Below are 19,836 nucleotides of genomic sequence, written 5' to 3'. Positions count from 1 at the left end.
TTTCTCCTGCTTCCCGGTTCATCTAGTTTATTTTCTTCTCTCCAACTTCCCCTTATGCCACTTCCTTCTTTTATTTAATTTTCTTCATAATCACTTTCTCCCACTCTTCCTCCCTCTTAAATTGCTAACCATGCTGCTCACTGACAGACTGGCCCTTTCCATGGCCTCTGGTCCCAGCCCTCCCCCCTCCATTTTTGCATCACTTCTGAAGAGGGAGACCCCAATCTTGTGCCAAAGCCTTTCCAGTTCCTTCATAAATCATCCTATCATTTGATGCTGCGCAGTCTGAGCTGCTGACAGTGTTGTTAAATAAGCCACAGGCAAATATATATATGCACACCATCACATCCCAGAAATACCGTATACGCCCTTAAATTTAAGACTCGTCCAGTTTTTGAATGTGCATTTTAGGAAAGAAATTAGAAAGGTGCACATCGCTCAGTTTTAAGATCGGGAAGTTGAATTTGAAGTAATATGGCAGTACGATGTGCGACAGCTGAGACGAAACCATTCTGTTTTGCAGAGTCTGTATGAGAGTATAAAGACTGAGCCATTCAAGATCCCTGAGGACGATGGCAATGACCTTATGCACACGTTCTTCAATCCCGATAAGGAGGGTTGGTTGTGGAAGCAGGGTGAGTTCCATCCACTTCGAGTATTGTATTGTGTTTAATCTTCATGAAGCTTCTCACTGTTGAGTGCAAGGCCCAGTTCCAGGTTGGGGTGGACAAACTGGCGCAGGAGCAGGGTTTTAGCCAAGCAGTTCTGTATGCTCAGATATTACCAGAAGGTACGCTAGTCCCTTGTGAGGCCCCAGTGCTAGCACTCCATGTAAACATGTCATCAAACCTTACGAATATGTTGATCACCAAGCACTGGCTGGGTCAGCGAGATGAAGCCTCCAACTTAAGACTGGGTGTGATAGTGTATCGTAGAATGATGACTAGCAGGGGAAAATGAAGGGAGTGGGTCCGAGGGTTTGCTTCAGTGCTGCTTTGTCCGCTGTGAATCTCACATGACATCACCAGGAACAGAACCTGAGACTTAGTCAGATAACCGCCTGATGTGTGCCATGGCCTTGCATGTTAATGTATGAAGTATAATTTATTTTGCAGTCTCTTCCTGTTTCTCCTATTCATGGTCTGTACAGTGAAGTTGTCAGTACTGCAGGATATACATATATATATCAGCAGCCATTTCCTGTCTGCAGGGGGACGGTACAAGAGCTGGAAAAGGCGGTGGTTCATCTTGAATGACAACTGTCTTTATTACTTTGAATACACGACAGACAAGGAGCCTCGTGGTATTATCCCCCTAGAGAACATTCGAGTACGAGAAGTGAGTGATCGACACAAACATCACTGTTTCGAGCTGTATGCCAGTGGCTCAGACTTCATCAAGGCTTGCAAGACAGACAGCGAAGGCAAAGTGGTCGAAGGTCAGTGAATTTAATGTTATGGCTGGTGGATGGAAAGAGAAAGCAGATGCATCACTTCACACACAAGCAGAAGTGATAATTGGATATCACTTGTGCTTGTGTGTGAAAGGTGCGTAAGGCTTCCCCCACCTTCAGTTCCTCCAATCAGATGCTTGCATTGTACAGACAGTTCCTTTGATTTATGCTGCACTTGCGTTTCCAAGTAGTTCTGCCTTGAATGTGGCAATAAGTGGTGGACGTGTGATTTACACCATGACCATTTTCAGTCCCCTTTTTGTCCAGTTTTTTTTTTATTTAGCCCACCAACAGTCACGTCAATTGAAGAGCAGTCCTTGGTTAGAATGCCACATGAATAGAAAGTGAAGAAATTAGGGACTGATTTTCCAAAAATAATGAAACTTAGTGCATGAAAAAACAAAACATCTGATAGCCTGTGTCACCCAGAGAAATGCTGTTTTGGTGTGCAGCTGGGTGCGCACTCTGTGTACTGCCTCAGACAGTTGCCTGCCTGTTTCTTGTGGTGGTGAGAACTAAAAGCGAACGGTGCGTATCCTTGATCTGCACTTTACCACAAATGTGCACATTCAAAGCACATGTTTGAGAACTTGTGTACCTTAAAACAGACCATAATTACATCCACCCTCTTGCTCAATGTACAATTAATAATCATCTTTTTTTTTTCACTAATTCGCCACTAAGGAAATAATCGTTAGTGTTCCAGTCATCTGTTTATATGTGATCTCTGTTCTTAAACTGGCTGTGTCACCCACATTCACCACTTGTCTGCATAGTGTGTCCCTCTTCTGCTCTTGCCGAATGGTGACCTTCCAGTTTCATCTGTTCCTGCTTTTTCATAGCACTGGTGGAAGGGAGGCGAACTAGAATAAGGAAAGAGTAGACAAAGAGAGGGGGGGACAGTTTGTATTGAAGCATAAACAGCATAAACACTTATTGGTGAGAACTGCAAAAGGATCTCTCTCTCTCTCTCTCTTTTTTTTTTTTTAAGTTCTAGAATCTTCACTGATCCTAACAAGTGCAGAATTTGCTTGTGGCATCATAATGATTGTGGTATGTTTTGTTGAAGGTAAACACACGGTGTATCGCATGTCTGCGGCAACACCCGAGGAGAAGGATGAATGGATCAAATGTGTGAGGTGAGTGCATGTACAGCTGCTGGGGCACCGGCTTGCATTGGGTTTTCCTGTTTTGCAGTGCAGGACATCATGTACTTTGTATTATTTTAACTCCATCCCTGAAAGTAACTGACATGTGCAGGATCTGCACTGTTTTAAGCTCAGAAATTTATTGCTGTGTTTTCTGCATTTTGCAAGGACTAAGTGGGTTGTTATCCTGCTTCTTCGTGCCTGTGAGAGATGGAAAGAATCCTTTGTTTCTTTGCTCTCGTCATCACTTTTGTACGTTTATCTCCTTCCCATGTTTCTCCAGTATTGCTTTCACATCCTCTCTCATTTCTTCCCGTTCTCTCTGCTTCATGTTAAAACAGTTTTGTTCATCTCTCCCCTCCATACATCTACCCCCATCCCACCTTCCTCCCATGTTCTGATGTGTTCCATTGATCCACCCCGTGTCGTGTCCTAGCAACAACGGAAGATAGTTAAGGTCTTCGTCATATCCTATATCAGTGATGCTGCAGTCAAGTTTTCTGGATTCTGTGAGCCAGACAGAAACTTATTATTATATGACAATTTTAAGTCGGAGATGTGAGAGTGTGCGCTTGCTGGGAGACATAGTAAGGTAAGTATTTGAAAATTATGTAGTAAACAGAGGGACCTTTACTGAGCTGCCTTGTCTGATAGTTCCTGCTGCATTATTCAGTTTGCATGCAGTGTGTTCACTCATCATCATGACTGTACAAAGAGCTCTGTCATGCAGTCAGTGGAAGAAAGTGAACTGACATTTCAGAGGAACATGCCGCGTGCTCGTCCTGTAGACGGAGGCGACATGTTCCCCCAAAATGCCGCTGACTTTCAACAAGCTGCACAGAGTAAAGTTGCAGAAGGAGAAGCTCAGATCCTGCAGTTTGAATGTGTTCATGTTGCAGGCAAAGCATCAGTCATAACCCATTCTATGATATGTTGGCTGCTCGCAAAAAGAAAGCCCAGAAGACAAGTGCCCACCATCACCACCACTCCAAAAGTTAAAACTGATTGGATGTTTGATATCGCATCGCAGCTTGTGCCCACAAGATCTGGACCTTGTTGAGCTAGAATCTTATATCTTCCAGTGTTGAAACGTTTTGTGTTGGACTCCTGTGTCTGCATTCTAATTCATTAGTAGTGTGTTCCCAGGTTCTGTCAGTATCTGTAACTACAATGTGTTTCTGAAGGTGTGTATGAGCACTGCGTGTATGTATACTGTTTATCACGAATTAAGTGTTTATAGCTGAATGAATGTGGAATGTTGTGAGTGCTTGAATGGTGTTACCTGTATCCAAAATAAGTTTATTTTAATGAACTATGATATACATATATATATATTCTTACTGACAAAACAAAGTGATTTGTGGTATTTATTATATATTGCAGAAATTGCCAAATAGGTCCATATTAATTCCCAGATAAGCATTCTGTACATATTTATCAATGTGCATTTATTTGGCAAATGTAGAAGGTGCATTTGAACTAAACGGATGGTTGAATTATAGTGAGGCTATGGGAACAGTTCTCATGGATTGATCCCCCCCCCCACATCTTTATCGAGCTGTTGTGCTTCCTCATCCAGGGTACTTCCCAATTTTGATATAAAGGAATGTTACAGCATTGAGGCTGGCTTTTCTGGGTTAGTGAGTGCTGTATGGGACTGCAGCAGTGAGCAGAGAACGGAAGCTACGCTGTCATCCAATTGGAGTCATTAAATTAGGCGGCCATGCGACAGTAGTTGTGAGATAGTGTTTTGGGTCGAAGACATTTTGTATAACGAGCTGTAAGTGGGGTTAGATCCTGTGTTTAATTTGTTATGTTGTATAGAAGTGCAACATGTCTGACTGAATCATCTGTCAGCAGAAGGATCATGAGGATTTCTGATACTGCATCAACTGCTGAAGCCAGTATCTGTTATGTGTTGGGCCTCCATCATATGATTCCCATTCTGATATGACTCCGAGACAAAATAATGTTTAACCTGTGAGTGTGAGCACCGGGAATAGTATCTTGATGACATTCCTTCTGTCGGTGGTGTCACGCTGTGGTCCACAGATAGTTTCATAATAAATTCATTTTCACACAACTTAGCAAGGTTATGTATCCTGTGGCAGACAAAAGTCGCGGGGGCTAGAATTAAACTCAGGGCAGTGACAAAAACAGCATGGAGAGGCTGATAATTACTGTACGTGTCACTTGACAACGAGAAAGTTTAAGTGCACTTGAGATCTCTTGTATAGACACAGGCATGGACATGCTCTTCTTCATTCGCGTACAGACGTGTAGTATAGTTTTCTGCCTTCAGAACATTGGACGTGTTCAGACAGATTCTGGTTCCAATCAGAGAGAGTTCAGATCGCTGTCCTGGGTTGTGACACCCTGTATGCTAGAACCCCTTATGTAACATTAATTTTCAGTGATCCCAATTAAATATATTTCCTCTATTTAGAATTCTTTCTGAGTTAAAAACATTCAAATCTGCTTTTCCTCAAGGAGACCTTAAATGGGGGATGGAGGGGGTTCCTGTAGTTAGGTAGGTGGTACCCACATTTCAGAAGAAGCTGCCTCCATTCTCACGTAGAGCCAGTACATGCCTCCGATATGTTGGTACCACTGCATGGTGTCACATCCGAAACTCTGTGATATGCATCAGACATGGTTCTAGTTTGTTTAAGGCAACTAATGATTGAACTGCCTTCTTCAGACACTGTAAATATTAGCGGAATGTCTTAGTCAGCACCAAAGAACTCTGATAATAGATCATGTAGTGCAGTAACGTGCTGAGAGATGACGTCTGTGTGTCAGTTAACGGGGCTCGACTTGTTTGTGTGAGTTTGCAGGCCAGTATCTCCTTAGTTATGCAACAACGAAAATTACAGTGATTGTGTGGCGCAATGACAGCAAATATGTTTATTGTATAAGATTTGAGGCTTTCACGGCAGTGACTATGAAGAAAGCAGTCTTCTGGGATTTGGCACCATGTATATGTGGTGTTAACCGACGTTTTGGAGGAACGTATCGCCTCCATCTTCAGGGTAGAAGGAAAAAATAAGAAATCCCCAAGCGAAGAGACCATGAGAACCGGTTTTACGTCGGTTAACACCACATATACACGGTGCCAAATCCCAGAAGACTGCTTTCTTCATGTTTATTGTACTTCAGAATTTGTATTGATGATGAAATTGTTACACTGCTAGAACCTGAAAGTGTTGTTGCCAGCAGTTACCAGAAATGACCATTACAAAGAGTGGCAACTGAACTGGCGTAACTTATCCTTCATAGAGTCAGTTATGCTACTGTGGCTTTGTNTTTTTTTTTTTTTTTTTTTTGAAGCTGGGTTAAGGAAAACACAATAAGAAAGCTGTATGGAAAACAAAGTGCATCTGAAATATAAAGTGGCACATTCTAGGAACATAAAACTATATGTATTGTTGGCTGACGTTTTTCTGCAGAGTGAAGGCAAGTTTTGTGGGAACATCCAAATTTTTAAACTTGGAACAAACTTGAACTTTGACACAGATGTAGTTCCAAAATTTAAAATATTTAATTTCTTTCTGTTGCCATCCGTACTGTGTACCCCTGGTTAAGGTTGTATAATGCTGTTTATGCAATGCATGGATGCCTCATTATCGCAAAAAAATAAACAAAATGACACAAAAACACATCCTTATTAGACTTCATGAGGTTTTGGTTTCCTGAAAATTGAACAGAATGTTCCTAAACATTAATTGTGAAGTAAAATTTTATTGGCAGTTGTCAGTGCTGACTTCTGTTAAAGTCTAGTGGGTTTTTTTAAGAATTTTTATTTGGAGTCTTAAATGAAATGATGGTAGCCAGTGATTGTTTAATATGGAATGAAGTTTAATCAAATTTAGTCGCAAATTCCATTAAAATTTGTGTTAGTCAAGAGCAGAGTTTTCATGAGTTGAAGCAGGACTACAAACGACCTCAAATACCATGCAATGTACCAGCAACTTTGATTTATCATATCACCTGGTCCGTAATAAACTTTCTGATTTAGTTCTGTAAAATTTTTTGCAAAGAAGTGGTTGTACAGTTTATATAACAAAGCGAGAGAAGGAGTCTGCTAACAGCCAATAGACGAAGTTAGTGTGCAAAGCTTGGAACTGCATTATGTCCCAGAAGATAGAACTCTTCTTAGTGAAAATTTGTTTACTTAGAATAGTCTTCAGGAAACAATGTGAGATACTAATAGTATTATACTATTATAATGCCGAAGACACTTCATCTTGTAAATGTAAATATAAAATCAGGGTCTCTGTGAGGTAAATTCTTGTTTCAACAAACTTCACTTTTACTAACCCCAGACTATTGACATTCTTTCAGTGCAGATGCAGTTTGTACGTGACAGACAGAAGAACGATTTCTCAAATGGCAGTTCAAATTAGCTATGCAGGCTCCTTGTAAAGGACTGAGCCAGTTTTAAGGAGTTCTGGTTGTTAATGGGTTCTGAGTGTGCTAGACAAAATTCCACCTGCAAGTCACAAACTTTGATATGTTTGTTTATCAGTGTTAGAACAGAATGGAAGGGATGATATAAATAAAAAAACTAATCAGATTTCTCACATAATTTGAAGCCTTGTGTTGAGTACATTTGGAATGCGTTATATTGCCACCAGCACCACCATTTTGATAAACTCTTAAAGCTGCTGGAAGATTTCAGGTCTTCACAGTAGTGCAGGTTCATATTTGTTGTCCTCTGGGTTATGACCATTAGTTTGGTATGTGGATGCCGACATTTTGACGTTCAGGACAGAAGGTGGTGGCAATATGTTCCTCCAAAGCATCAATACCACCTACTGGACAAGACTGCCACAGCCCAGAAGACTACATTATGAATTTTCAGGTCAATGTATGCAAGGCTTCTTCTGATCATGATGGAATTATTCTGAAATAGGAGCTCATGAATTTTGTTCTGTATGATTGCCAGTGCTGAAGTTGCTAATGTACCCCACCATTAATTCCAAAATAAAATAGCACGATAAAACTGCCCTATCCTTGTGTCATAAGGTTCCAGGCATCATAACCTTCATGTGCAAATTTACTGTCAGAAGTTTCCAAAATTACCACTGAAATTTACCGTCACTGTCACAGTCTGACATCCATTCTACTAACTCATCTCTGCAGGAACGGCAGGTGGTGGGAGGCACATATTCTCAATCAGTTTGTGTTGCAGCGAGGCTGGAGATAAACAGGATGGGCAAAGGCAAGTAGGAAAGTGAGCAGTACAAGTCTCTGCACTTGAAATTCAGGAAGGAATTGCAGAGCACGCAGGGGGAATAAAATACAGTGAAGTCCACAAACAGATCATCAAGAATTGGGAGTGGGTGAATCAGAAACTGCCTTTACGACAATAAAGCTCTTGCTCTGATGATGCACCTACATAGCGTGTGACTCCTTTGTATATGCCCTAAAGACTTTGCCTCGATTACCATTGTTGCAGGAGAGGTAACAGTGAAATGACTTTTTATATAGCAGTTCCATTTGTATCATTTGGTCATAGGTTTAAGCTGTTCAATAGAGATAACTGTTCTGTTTTATATTGTAATGGTAACCTACAAACTTAGTTCCGCCATTGCTGAAATTGGTTATCTTATGTGTCAGCAGGTGGCAAGACAGAATTTTGTTCACTGATGTCACACGCAAGAAACTTTTCAAACCAAGTATCTTGTTTATGTAGTGTGAGAACATTATTATGGTCATGTCGAGTTAGTGTTTCTGGGGTCTCTTGTATGGGATTGTGCTTCAAGCCATTCTTCAATTTCAGAATGCGGATCTTGGAGGTGGGGCATACTCAGGTCTCTCCGTACTTGTGTGCTTCACCAAATATTTTATATACATGCCAAAGAATGTTTAGTGTGAATGAATGTGTGTGTTTGTTTAATGATGATGTCTCATTATCACATGCTGCAGAGTCGGTGAAGCTTTACACTGCTGAGTCCATAATATGGCGTCCTTGTTATGCCCTTTCATAGTATGTACACAGACTTGGTGGGTGTATGGACAAGATGAATTTGCCCCTGGCAAAAAGTGATGCCCGCAAGTTTTCCCCACGCATCTCTGTAATATAAAGTTTGGGTTAGTGTACACTAAGTCAGCTTGTGTTCCATTTCTCTTTGTTTTCATATTTACAGACAAATACAAATGTAAGTCAGTGTGGCTGAGCAGTGAAAAGGCTAACAGTTTGTTTCTGCATAAGTCATGTCTTCCTGTCCCTTGGTCTTATGCCTTCTTTTGTACTCAGATTTTTGTGTGTTTCATATAGAATGATTGATTATTCATAATTTTATTTGATTATGTATGTATATTATGCTGTAAATTTTAAGACAGTTTATTTTATGTGTCATTTATTGAAAAGTGATAATAATTTGATATATATTAAGTCCAAACCCAAATGTTTAAATTTGACATAGAATTATATTTTGTATTTAAGCAACAGGTTTACTTGAAACTTTTTAATAGTGTGTATAGTATTAAACTAGTTTTAAAAATTTAGTTTCAGCATAGCCAGCTGTCTTTTAATAACAAGCCTTTACAGTACATGTGTGTATGTGTGTGTGTGTGTGTAACTATAGTAAAATCAAAGTTATTGGTATAAGAAACAAATTTTAATAAAAATATTTATTATAATTTTTGGTAGTGTATATCGCCATGGCTTTCATTTACAACACTTGTGTAGATGTTATGTAATTTATATATTTTACATCAAATTTATGGGCTTTAATATGAAGTGCTTATGTTTTGTTGCTGAGAAGTGAATGAATAACGTTAAGTTGGGCTTTTCACGTGTCGCTCTCAGAACTCTGACTCAGACGGTAATAGTGAATTTTGTTAGACTGTGGCAGGAGAGGCACTGATACAGAACCGGCCTTGCGTCAGTTTTATCCCGTGTGTTGTCGAAACATATTAAACATGTTTAAAGAGTGACACTTTCGTTTGTAAGGACATCCATTTCACTTTGCCGTACATGGTGTTGTTGCCAGCTCTCACTTCGTCCTGACTTCACACCCTACACCTCACCAGCTGTGGGGGACCCGTGCAAACAGCAATGATTTCTGTGTGTTTATCTGTTTGCAGAATGGGCTTACTTTCGAGATAGCTCAGTGTGCTGCGTTTCGCAACGTCAGTACGTAAAATGGTCCCAAGTTTCATGCTTTCACTGTCTCCTGTTGCTTATGCTCCATTCTGACAACGCACAGGCTGTCTGAGTCTTCCCAAATTTGCCCTTCTCATGTTCGTATTTCCTTCTGTGCAACGTCTTCCATAACCTGTTGATCCTCACCTTGATCTTGGTCTTCCACTTGGGCATTTTCTTTCCTTTCAGTTTTACATTCAGAAACCTGTTGGATTCTGTGTCCTTGAAATGTACTCATACAGCCCTCTCGTATTCATTCACTTTTATTATAAAGGCAAAGCTGTCCCTGTGCTTAACTAATTAAGCACTATGCTATGAAGACGTATGGGGGAGTTGTTGCATAGATCACGTTTTCTTGGCCTAGGCACTAGTTCAAGGTGAGTGGTCAGCTTCACGTCCCGGCTGCTTAACCTCCGATACCCATGGGATAGGAGACTGGGTGGATCCCAGAGCCGGTCTGGACGGCGTGGAAAAGAGAAAAATGTTGACCCTGCCGGGACTCGAACCCTGACCTCTCTGTTGTCCAGCCCGCAGCCAGTCGCAAGGACATTGGTTGTCCAGCTCGTATCCAGTCACTGTACTGACTGAGCTATCCATTATGTACCCCATGACGGTATTGGTGCGTGGCCTTCGCGCACGCGCGCACCTGCAGCCATCGCTGTTGCTTGTACTCATTAGCGCGAGGCTGTAAATCTGGAGACTGGCTCGCAGGACAGCTTGGTCGGGAAATAGTGGCCATGACACAAGCGTAGGTCTGTTTCAGAGCCACCGCGGCGACCCGGGTTCCAGCCCGGATCTGGTCATGTGGGATTTGTGGTGGACACAGTGGAACGGGGGCAGGTGTTCTCCGAGTACTTCGGTTTCCCCTGCCGGTATTCATCCCACCGACTGCTCCACATTCACCCACATCTATCGTCTGGGGCTGGTACAGATAGCCCAGTAGTGGACTCAGTGTCACCCTACTAAGAATTATAATAATAATAGAAGTTTGTTTCAACGGTGGTAACTATATGTACCACGTGCTCCGCGTTTTGCCCAGACGGTGTATTTAAGTGCAAGAGTTGGGGTTCTACAGATAGCTCAGTCACGATCATGCCAGGGCTGCACTGAGCGGGTCGGCTTAGCGTTACACTCTAGGCCTGTATTCGGTTCAAATCTCGACTGGAGCATCAGCTATCCGAGCTGGATATTTTTCTTAGTTTTCCTCGGTGCATCTAGTTACTGTGGGCGTCGTGAAGTAACCCAGAGAAAATACCGGAGTTGCTGAACAGTAACAAATCCAGTCTGCAGTGTCACTGTTTGACGCGGCGAATTGCCTGCCTGGAGACAGCGTTTTGGAAATTATTAACGGGTGAGTCTGTACAGCGGAAATGAAAGTTTTTCTGCCCTTTATATACACACACTTTGTTTTCTTTCTAGGAAAACTTATTTTTCTTACCCCTTCTTTCACGATATGGATGAAAGAATGGAAGAAAAAAGACGTCCATCTAACAGCACGTTTTCTCTCTAAAGAAGTTCAGAGGTAACTTTGATAGATTTCTTAACGGACTCGGCCGCCTGTACTGAGCCCCTTTGTCTGGACGGGACATGAGACGTGTCTCACTCGGGCCCTTGTTCTGCTGACCAGTTGCAACTTCCGCTCGAATCCTTTGGGCATAAAGTGACAGTTGGAAATAGCGTGAGATTGTTTCGAGCGTCTGCAGGGGATATAGGGCGACAGGAACACTCCGTGAACTTCTATCGAACTACACGGCGTCATAGTCTGCATGTTCACCATTGTGAGATCCTCAGATGCAAAACAGGAACACTTGTTAGCAAGGTAGAAACGTAAATTTGGCCCTGTGCTTAAATAATTGAGCACTACGCCATAAAGACGCATGGGGGAGTGGATGTATAGATCCACTTATTCTTGACTTCGGCAATAGTTGGAGGTAAGTGGCTTCACTCCTCGGCCGCTTTACCCAGGCGGAAAGAACTCCCGGTAGCCATTGCATAGGAGGCTGGGTGGGACCCAGAAGCGGTCTGGATGCTGCGGAGAAGAGAAAATCTTGTCTCTACCGGGACTCGAACTCTGACCCCATGGCCGTCGAGACCGCACCCAGTCGCTATACCGACTGCGCTAGGCAGGCGAATGAATGCATGCTACGTGAACTCCCTACCTGCATTCCAAGATGTCGACAGGAAAGGGGCCCTGTCGGGGGCTCTTATCGTCGCTCTTTGCACGGAGTACACTTTGCTCTCCGAGCTATAATTGTCCTTCGCTCGGGACTGACCTTGGACACACGCAGTGACGTCTGCAGTGTGGAAAGTTACTGACTTTCGCTGATAACGGCCGCGCTCTGACACGGGAACAGGGGTATGTAATGTATGGTTATCGCTCAAGGCCATTAAGNCCTGGGGGTGGGTGGGCAGATTCACGCACAAGGCCATTAAGACTGGGGGTGTATGGAGGTGGGTGGGCAGATTTACGCACAAGGCCATTAAGACTGTGGGGGTGTATGGGGTGGGTGGGCAGATTCACGCACAAGGCCATTAAGACTGTGGGGGTGTATGGAGGTGGGTGGGCAGATTCACGCACAGGGCCATTAAGACTGGGGGTGTATGGAGGTGGGTGGGCACATTCTGGCCCCAGTAGCCGCTCTGTAGGAGGCAGTGTGGGCCTCAAAGCTGTGGAGTGGACACAGAACCCCGACCCTTTAGTAAGCAGCCCGGTGCTCTACCGACTGAGCTGTCCAGTACAATATTATGATGGAGCCTGGAGGTGGGGTCCACTGGCCGGTGCTTGCGAACACGGTAATTAAACTTCAGGGCTTATAAAGTGCGGGGAATTTATTGACCACCTGAGCAACTATCAGATTCTAAACGAGAACTCTGCTTCGCAAAGGTGTGGCTGTTATACGACGCGCGGAAGGTAGGACAACTGGTAACTGAGTTGGAAGGAAGGGAAGGTCTTGTTCCGCCATTTGTCTGTGGCAGGACTGAAGAAAACCTTTAAACACCTCAGGTTGGCCTGTGTCCGGGTCTAGATTCGAAGCGAGCACCTCCCGAATACAAGTGTAGAGCGTTACCGCTATACTAACCTGCTCAGTCATGAAGATGGTTATGCAAAGTTTCGCAGGATTTGAGCTTCTCACAGTTGCGATTATGAAGAGTCCTATCTTCTAGGATAATACGCCATAGTTCGTGGAAAGTCAACCGACGTTTCGGAGTAACATGTCGCCTCCATCTTCATGTTTTTCTTGCTACATTCTTCTTCCTGGTTACTTGCTTGGCTTAATATCCTACACTAATGATGGAGACGAAATTTTTCTCCAAAAGTCGGTTGACTTTTGACTTGCGTTAGAGCTCTTCGTGTAAACTTCTTTATAAAATGTGATTCGAAAACGGATGATGACGAAGGGTACTGAAGGTTGTCTGATGCTTGCCTGCAGCGACCGTGAGAAGGCGGCACTGCGGGCTGCAGAAACACTTCTGCGTCCGTCTGAGAGAGGACGTGCAGTAAACGGGAGGATAAACCGAGAAATAATGGTCACTTTGTGCTAGAAGTTTTCCCAGGCTTCGCCCTCTCGTCCTTCTGGTAAGGGCAGTGCGAAAGTGAAGACGTTGTGAAGGTTAGAAACACGGGTTTGAGACAGGAGTCGCGGTATTTTGATTTTCTGAATTAATGATTTAATTATAATGAGGCAAAAATAAGTTTCAATGGCTTTGAGAGCGAGAGAACTTGGTTTTGGCTGGGCGAGAAGCGCGCAGTAGCAACTTGGAAGTTTGGAGCCACCTCAGCATTTGCGTCAAACAAAAGAAAATAACCGATACGTCGTGTGTGTGTGTGGGGGGGGGGTGCAATCAGGCGTCTTCAGTGCCTCCCCAGATACGCTAGAATGTGACAGTCCTCTGCCGTGAGAACGTTTGTTGTGACAGACTATTGAAATGCGACTTATTTAGGCACTTCCGAGAACAGAATGTGTTTCGAGCCGGCAGCTTGTGTCTGGGATAGTTTGAAATCGTAGACTTTCTGGTGAGACTGTACGGTGTGTGTATGCTTTCACTGCGTCGGGTCTTGAACAGGGATGGAGGCGGCTGGCTGAGGGGAAGGGCAGACCGACGCATGTTAAAGCTTGTGAAGTCCTTTCTGCGTGTATCGTACAGTTGAGGCGTCTCAAGGCGCCGGAAGTGGCTTCGTTAGAACAGGAAACTTGCTCTGGAAGTAAGCATTTGGAGCGCTGGTCGCGAATAATGCGATATGTTGCTTAGACTGCTCCCTTTGCGCGGTACCGGTTTTGCAGTGGCTGCTTGGCGACCGAAGTGACACGCAAGAGGGAACTGCGTGCGTGTGTGTGTGTGTGTGTGTGTGTGTGCGTGTAATGCCGCGTGTCTCCGTCTGTCGCTTTCTGAATAGGAAAGACGGGAGCTCATTAGCTACTCTACAAGCCTCGTGGATGGCGAGGACGAGGCTTCCGTCGTTCTGGCCTATGTTAACCAGCCCACAGCTTGTGTCGGTATCGAAGTTACCACTGCCAGCATTCGTGTGCACCTCTGGAGGGGTACAGTATAGTGGACAGGCGGACGGAGCGGTTGCACTAGGCGCCGAAGTGCAAGCTGGTGCTCCCTGACAATAACTTGCTCGCTCCTCCAGTCAGGGAAACTGGAGCTGCCTGTTGGGGGGGGAGGGCGCGGGGCCGTGGAATATGCAGAGAAACCACACACAGACATGTATATAGCCCACAGAGAGGAGCAACTCTAAAGAAGAAGTCCACTTGAGTGGTGCCTCTGTACGTGAGTAGCATCTCAGATCTGACTTCGAGCAGCTGTCGATAGCGAAACTCCGGCGCTGCGGAAACTGACACTCAGGGCAGCGTGTTTAGGTACATCACTTGCTGAAGATGACCACGGGATGCTTGCCTGTTTAAGCACGCTGTATCACTTTGTAATGTTTATGGTGAGTCGAGATGGCGTTCGTTGAAGTTCATAAAGTGTATCGACATTTCACTCTCATTCTTTGTTGTTTGCAGTTGTTGGAGGCAGTCCGTTTCTCCGAAACGTCGGTGAACTGATACCAGAGTGCGCTGCGTCAGTGACCCTCGCGTAAGCGCAGTTCCTGAATAAAACGGGCCAATCACATGTCAGATTACGCGCAGTTACTGCCCCTGTCTCGTGTACATCTGCATCATGTGATGGTAGACAGGCCTATGTTTGCCACCGAGACGGGCAGAGAGAAGTGGAACCCTCGGCACATGTCGATAATTTCATCGTGACGGAAAGACGTGACGCCGACAGCCGGGCTTCGCCCTCTGAAGGTCGCGGCTTCATATCTCGGTGTGAAGAAGGGAACCGGGACCGAGTCCCTCCAGCCAAACCCCGGAACGGTGCGGGGTTCCAGCCCAGATGGTGATGTCTCAGGCTGACATATAAGAGACTGCAACACGAGTGTTTACAGATCGAATCGCATGCAAGTGTCAATATTTTCTTATTGTCCTGTATATTTCATGATTCAAATGCAGGTGGTTGCACATGCAACTGGTGCTTGGGCGTGGTGGCAACTCAGTAGAACACATGTTCTGTCCCCTCCCTCCCCGGCCCCTGTAGCCAATCAAGTTTCTGCATCCACAAATTAGCTCTCTGTACCCGGCAACCAGAGTGGCTCTGATGCTCTGCCTAATGAACTGAAGTGTGTCGTGTCATCGCATTTGGTGATACCGCGAGGAGGGAATATTGCAGCTCTGCACGCTGTTGCAGGTCCCTACCAGGCTGTACGGTGACAGCAGGAACCTAAATAGCTTTACAGCCTCTCTACACCTACAGTAAGCTATAAAATGACATGAAAGGACTCGCGAATTGTTTCGCCCGATGTAGCTTATATTTCCCGAAAGCTACTGTACTGGCCCATAGCTCAAGCGGTTGGTCGCTGGCTTCCTACAGCGGCAGCCCGGGTTCGATCCCGGGTCTGGTCAAGTGGGATTTGTGGTGGACAAAGTGGCGCTGGGGCAGGCTTTCTCCGAGTACTTCGGTTTCCCCTGCCAATCTTCATTCCACCAATTGCTCCACAATCACCCCCACCTCTCATCTGGGGCTGGTACAATAGGCCAGAAGTGGGGGCAGTACAGGGGACTTAGTCCCACCCCACCGAACTGCCGAAACTACTAGCGCATGCTAGCTTAAAGCACGAGGAACAGCTGCAATGAAAGTGATGCAGCGCTGAGCACGGGACCCACGGGACGGTGTTACTTCCTGCCGCTGGGACCAGACCTGCAACCCAGATTCTGAAGAACTCTCAAGGTCATTGCCATGTTCACGGGAGTCAGCCACAGGTTCTTATCCTGAGCCATTTTAATCCAGCCCACACCATGTTTCTGTAAGATTGCTGTCATGTGACACCGTGTAGTCCGGTGGATCGTCACACACTTTGTGCAGAAACTGCTGCTTCAAGGTGGAGACAGCAGGTTCCTCCGAAACGTCGGTAGCGGCGTCATCACCGCTGTGATAGCCTCAGATCGACCCGCCGCAGGGGTGCGCTTTGTGCCTGACGCGCGCGGGAGGAGGGACGGAAAGCGCGGTGCACTTGTCAGGGTTCATTTGACGTCACAAACAGGATGAAGTGTCTTGTCCTTCAGCCTAAATGCAAGGCAAAGAAGGACAAGAGAAAAGTTCACCACCGCAACAAACCGCAATTGAAATCCACTTCGTCCGTACGAGATGTCTGAACCAGTTCTTTTTATTCTGCCCTGCAATTTTGTGTTTAAATTACGTTACCTTATCATGGCTTTCCTTTGATGATTTGAAATGAGCGGGGAGACAAGTTGATTTGATCTGCCCGCACAAGACGGGCCTAGGATAACAGGATTTGTTCTGCGGGGGGGGGCAAGCAGGGGGCAGGTTGGCTCTGCAGAGGGACACATTTTTCCGATCAATGCCGAGTGGGCACTTTGAGTGAGGGCACGAGAGCCTCCTTAGTTCCGCGCTATATGCGAGTAGTCTGGATTACTGCTAGCGTCGTTAAACAAGCAAACGAACAAACAAACTGAACTAAGAAGCTAGGACTGCCGAACAGGTTAGTTACCGGTAACGCGCTCTAGGCTTGCCGCCTGTTTCTAGCTGGTTTGTTGCTTGTAGTTTTCGATCCTGAAGATGGAAACAGAGGGTACATCCGAAACGTCGGTGACTTCTACCTATCTAAACGGTGTCACATCCCACGATAAGTACTCTGCATGCTGTGAGAACCTCAAATCCAGCTCCAAGATTTTCATTTGCGGGGCCTTTATTTCCAGTCTCAGCCAGAAATTTTATTGAGAATTTTTGTGGTATTCCTCAGTCCCTCCAAGCAAATTTCGGGATGGTCCTTGATTAGACCACGACGCTTCCTTCCAAATTATTGCGAAGTCATCGTTCTTCAAGCATGCGAATATTCTACACGCTGTACACGTCGCTATGCGAACAAAGGAGAAAGACGACGACCGTGGAGGTAGTTTCTATTTCCGAGCCATTTTGAAGGTTAGGGTTCACCAGAAGTGGAAGATGACGTGAGACCGCGTCCGGCCGCCTTGTCGCGTGCCGCAGCAGGATCCCGAGCTTCAGACGTTCGCTCCCTTATCTCGGTACCCCACCGGCAGCTGAACCCCGACCGCCCGGCCAATCAGAATGAGCTCCCTAATTCTCACATTTTCATATGACCGCTGCTTCCACTGGGCGTACAGCTAAGAGTGGTTCAGCCCATAACCAAACACAGAACTATTTACATTTCGAATTGCAATTAAACTGGATATCTCTCTTTTCCCCGGCTCAGTTGCACTGAGCGTATAATCGCTCTCTCCAGGGAATCGGCACACGTGTGCCTCTGTGTGTACAGCTCGGGAAAGTGTGCGCACAGCTCTCGCAGAGGCAAGGTGAAGTAACTTACCTGCGTTTCGGAGCTCACTTCTGCCCGAAACGTCTTTCAGCGTGTCATCACACGGCGATGTGGATTCTTACGTCATCATTAGAAAATCACTAGATTCCATCTCGGAAGCCGGGATAGCTCAGTCAGTAAAGCGACAGGCTGCACGACCAGGGTTCGATTCCCGGCATGGGAAAGATATTTTTCTTTTCTCCACATTGTCGATGCCTGTTCTGGGGCCCACCCAGCCTCCTATATAATGGGTACCTGGGGTAAAGCGACCGGAGCGTGAAGCTGACCACTCACATCTAAGGACGAGAATGCTGGATCTATACCTCCAGTCCCCCATACGTCTTCATGACACCGTGTTTAATTATTTAAGCACGGGGACAGTTTTACAATTATTCTATTTCAATATATGATTGGAACACAAAATCAGGTGGTAAGAATAGTTACCAGTGTACTTTCAGGGGTTAATTAAGACGTGTGCATATCAAAATCGCGATCTTGCTGGAGCTTCTGACCAGGACGTTTCGGATATGTATGAGGTCTCTGCGATCTCCCTCGCATGCTACGGGCAGGCGCTCGAAGCCGAGACGCCTCTAAACGTTAGCAACCAATCGGTGCTCTGTCGTCATTGGGCATGAGAACAAACTCTCGGAAGTTTCTAGACAAGTACTGAAAGCGAAATCTTCGTAGGTTTCAGAAATTCACCTAATAGCTTCCCCTTGTCTGTCTTGTTTGTCTCTGACTTCATTGTGGGCAGGAATAAGTGAAAGGCTCCAAGTGCTAACAGCACTGACAAGCTGATTAGCACACCGCCTCTTGTTGTACCCCTCATTGCAGCGGCCTACTGACCGTACTATGGAAAGTTCTGTGGTTATTGTACGGGCAAACAAAGCGATGGACCCAGCGAGCTCGGAGAGAGGGTTCTAGCTCTATAAAGCACAGTGGTAACTATGTGTACCACCTGCTTTAACATAAAAAAAACTCTGCATTCTCCCACAGAGTGTATCTGTGTGTTCCATATGGTTCTCACAGTAAACAGCGACTGTTTCCCTAAACAGCATTAACCGGTTGGGCTTTGTAGCGGAGACGTAATGTTTCCTGTGAGGTACGGGCTGAAAATACTGAAACAATGCATTCTGCCCACAGAGTGTGTCTGTGTGTTCCGTGTGGTTCTCACAGTAAACAGCGACTGTTTCCCTAAACAGCATTAACCGGTTGGGCTTTGTAGCGGAGACGTAATGTTTCCTGTGAGGTACGGGCTGAAAATACTGAAACAATGCATTCTGCCCACAGAGTGTATCTGTGTGTTCCGTATGGTTCTCACAGTAAACAGCGACTGTTCTCCCAAACAACTTCAACCGGCTGGTTTTTGTAATGGAGAAGCAATGTGTTTTCTTAGACTGTTTGTACTGACAGTCGTGCGCAATACATAAATACACGGTGAGGATAAACTCGAAGAGTGCTTTAATGTCAAAACAGGCGGTATGTACAGTTACCACTGTGCTTTAAACGGTTAAGCCCCCTGGACATGGAGCATATCAATCTGGTTAATTCTCTAGTGGGTGCGAAACATGGTCTCACATCCTAGCAGTGGAACACAGTCTGAGGGTGCTCGTGGCAACATGTGGACGCAATAAGAACGAAAGAGAGTTACGTAGAAACGAGATTCTACTGGCATTTCTCTATAGCTGTTGCAGAAAGTCAAAGTCGTGGCCTCGTCCGAGAATCGAACCGGTCACATGGAACACGAAACCCCTTCCAAACTGTTACTTTCCGCAAAAGCAGCACAGTACCTGCTCCCGAGCCTGGGCTCACATGTTCGAAGCCTGTGCCTCCGTGTAGTCAGGTCTGTCACGTGACGTCGCGTAACTCGAGTCAGCAGTCCTGCAGATGGATCCAGTTGTGTTCCTTCACTGAGCAAGTTAGCTCAAGCGGCAGTACTTCTGGCTTACATTGGGGCGTTCCCTGTTCTACTCTCGGCGAGATACCGATTACCCTGGCCGACACTTCCGTGGTTTTCCTCAGACCGGGACAGTATTCAGAATTACGCCTTCTATGTTTTTCTTTTCCTTTTAATCGTTCAGTCTGATCCTCCCATTAGACGCTGTAATGTGTGAGGTAGCCTCACCAGATAAACCAAGCGTAAATGCAGCGTGCTGTTCCGAAACGGTGGTACATGTCCTACCAAACTACACGGCGTCACATT

The 19,836-nt window shown here is 45.3% G+C and overlaps 1 protein-coding gene across 7 annotated transcripts in view; it reads left to right on the top strand.

Annotated features, from left to right (window-relative positions):
- LOC111861240 (cytohesin-1) overlaps positions 1-15,196 on the top strand; it is a 53,090-nt gene extending 37,894 nt beyond the window's left edge. For 6 of the 7 annotated variants that reach the window (XM_023845648.2, XM_023845647.2, XM_023845650.2 and 3 more), the window contains 4 exons: positions 524-635; positions 1,211-1,438; positions 2,523-2,592; positions 3,501-4,204. In XM_023845648.2, the coding sequence (XP_023701416.1) occupies positions 524-635; positions 1,211-1,438; positions 2,523-2,592; positions 3,501-3,600 (510 nt within the window). In that variant the 3' untranslated portion in view covers positions 3,601-4,204. Of the gene's footprint in view, positions 1-523; positions 636-1,210; positions 1,439-2,522; positions 2,593-3,500; positions 4,205-14,763 lie in introns of those variants that run through there. The other variant, XM_023845649.2, reaches the window with a different exon arrangement.
- Positions 15,197-19,836: the final 4,640 nt, after the last annotated feature.

The sequence above is a fragment of the Cryptotermes secundus genome, unplaced genomic scaffold, assembly GCF_002891405.2.
Source record: "Cryptotermes secundus unplaced genomic scaffold, Csec_1.0 scaffold2516, whole genome shotgun sequence".
Lineage (NCBI taxonomy): Eukaryota > Metazoa > Arthropoda > Insecta > Blattodea > Kalotermitidae > Cryptotermes > Cryptotermes secundus.
This window is presented reverse-complemented; position numbering and strand designations above follow the sequence as displayed.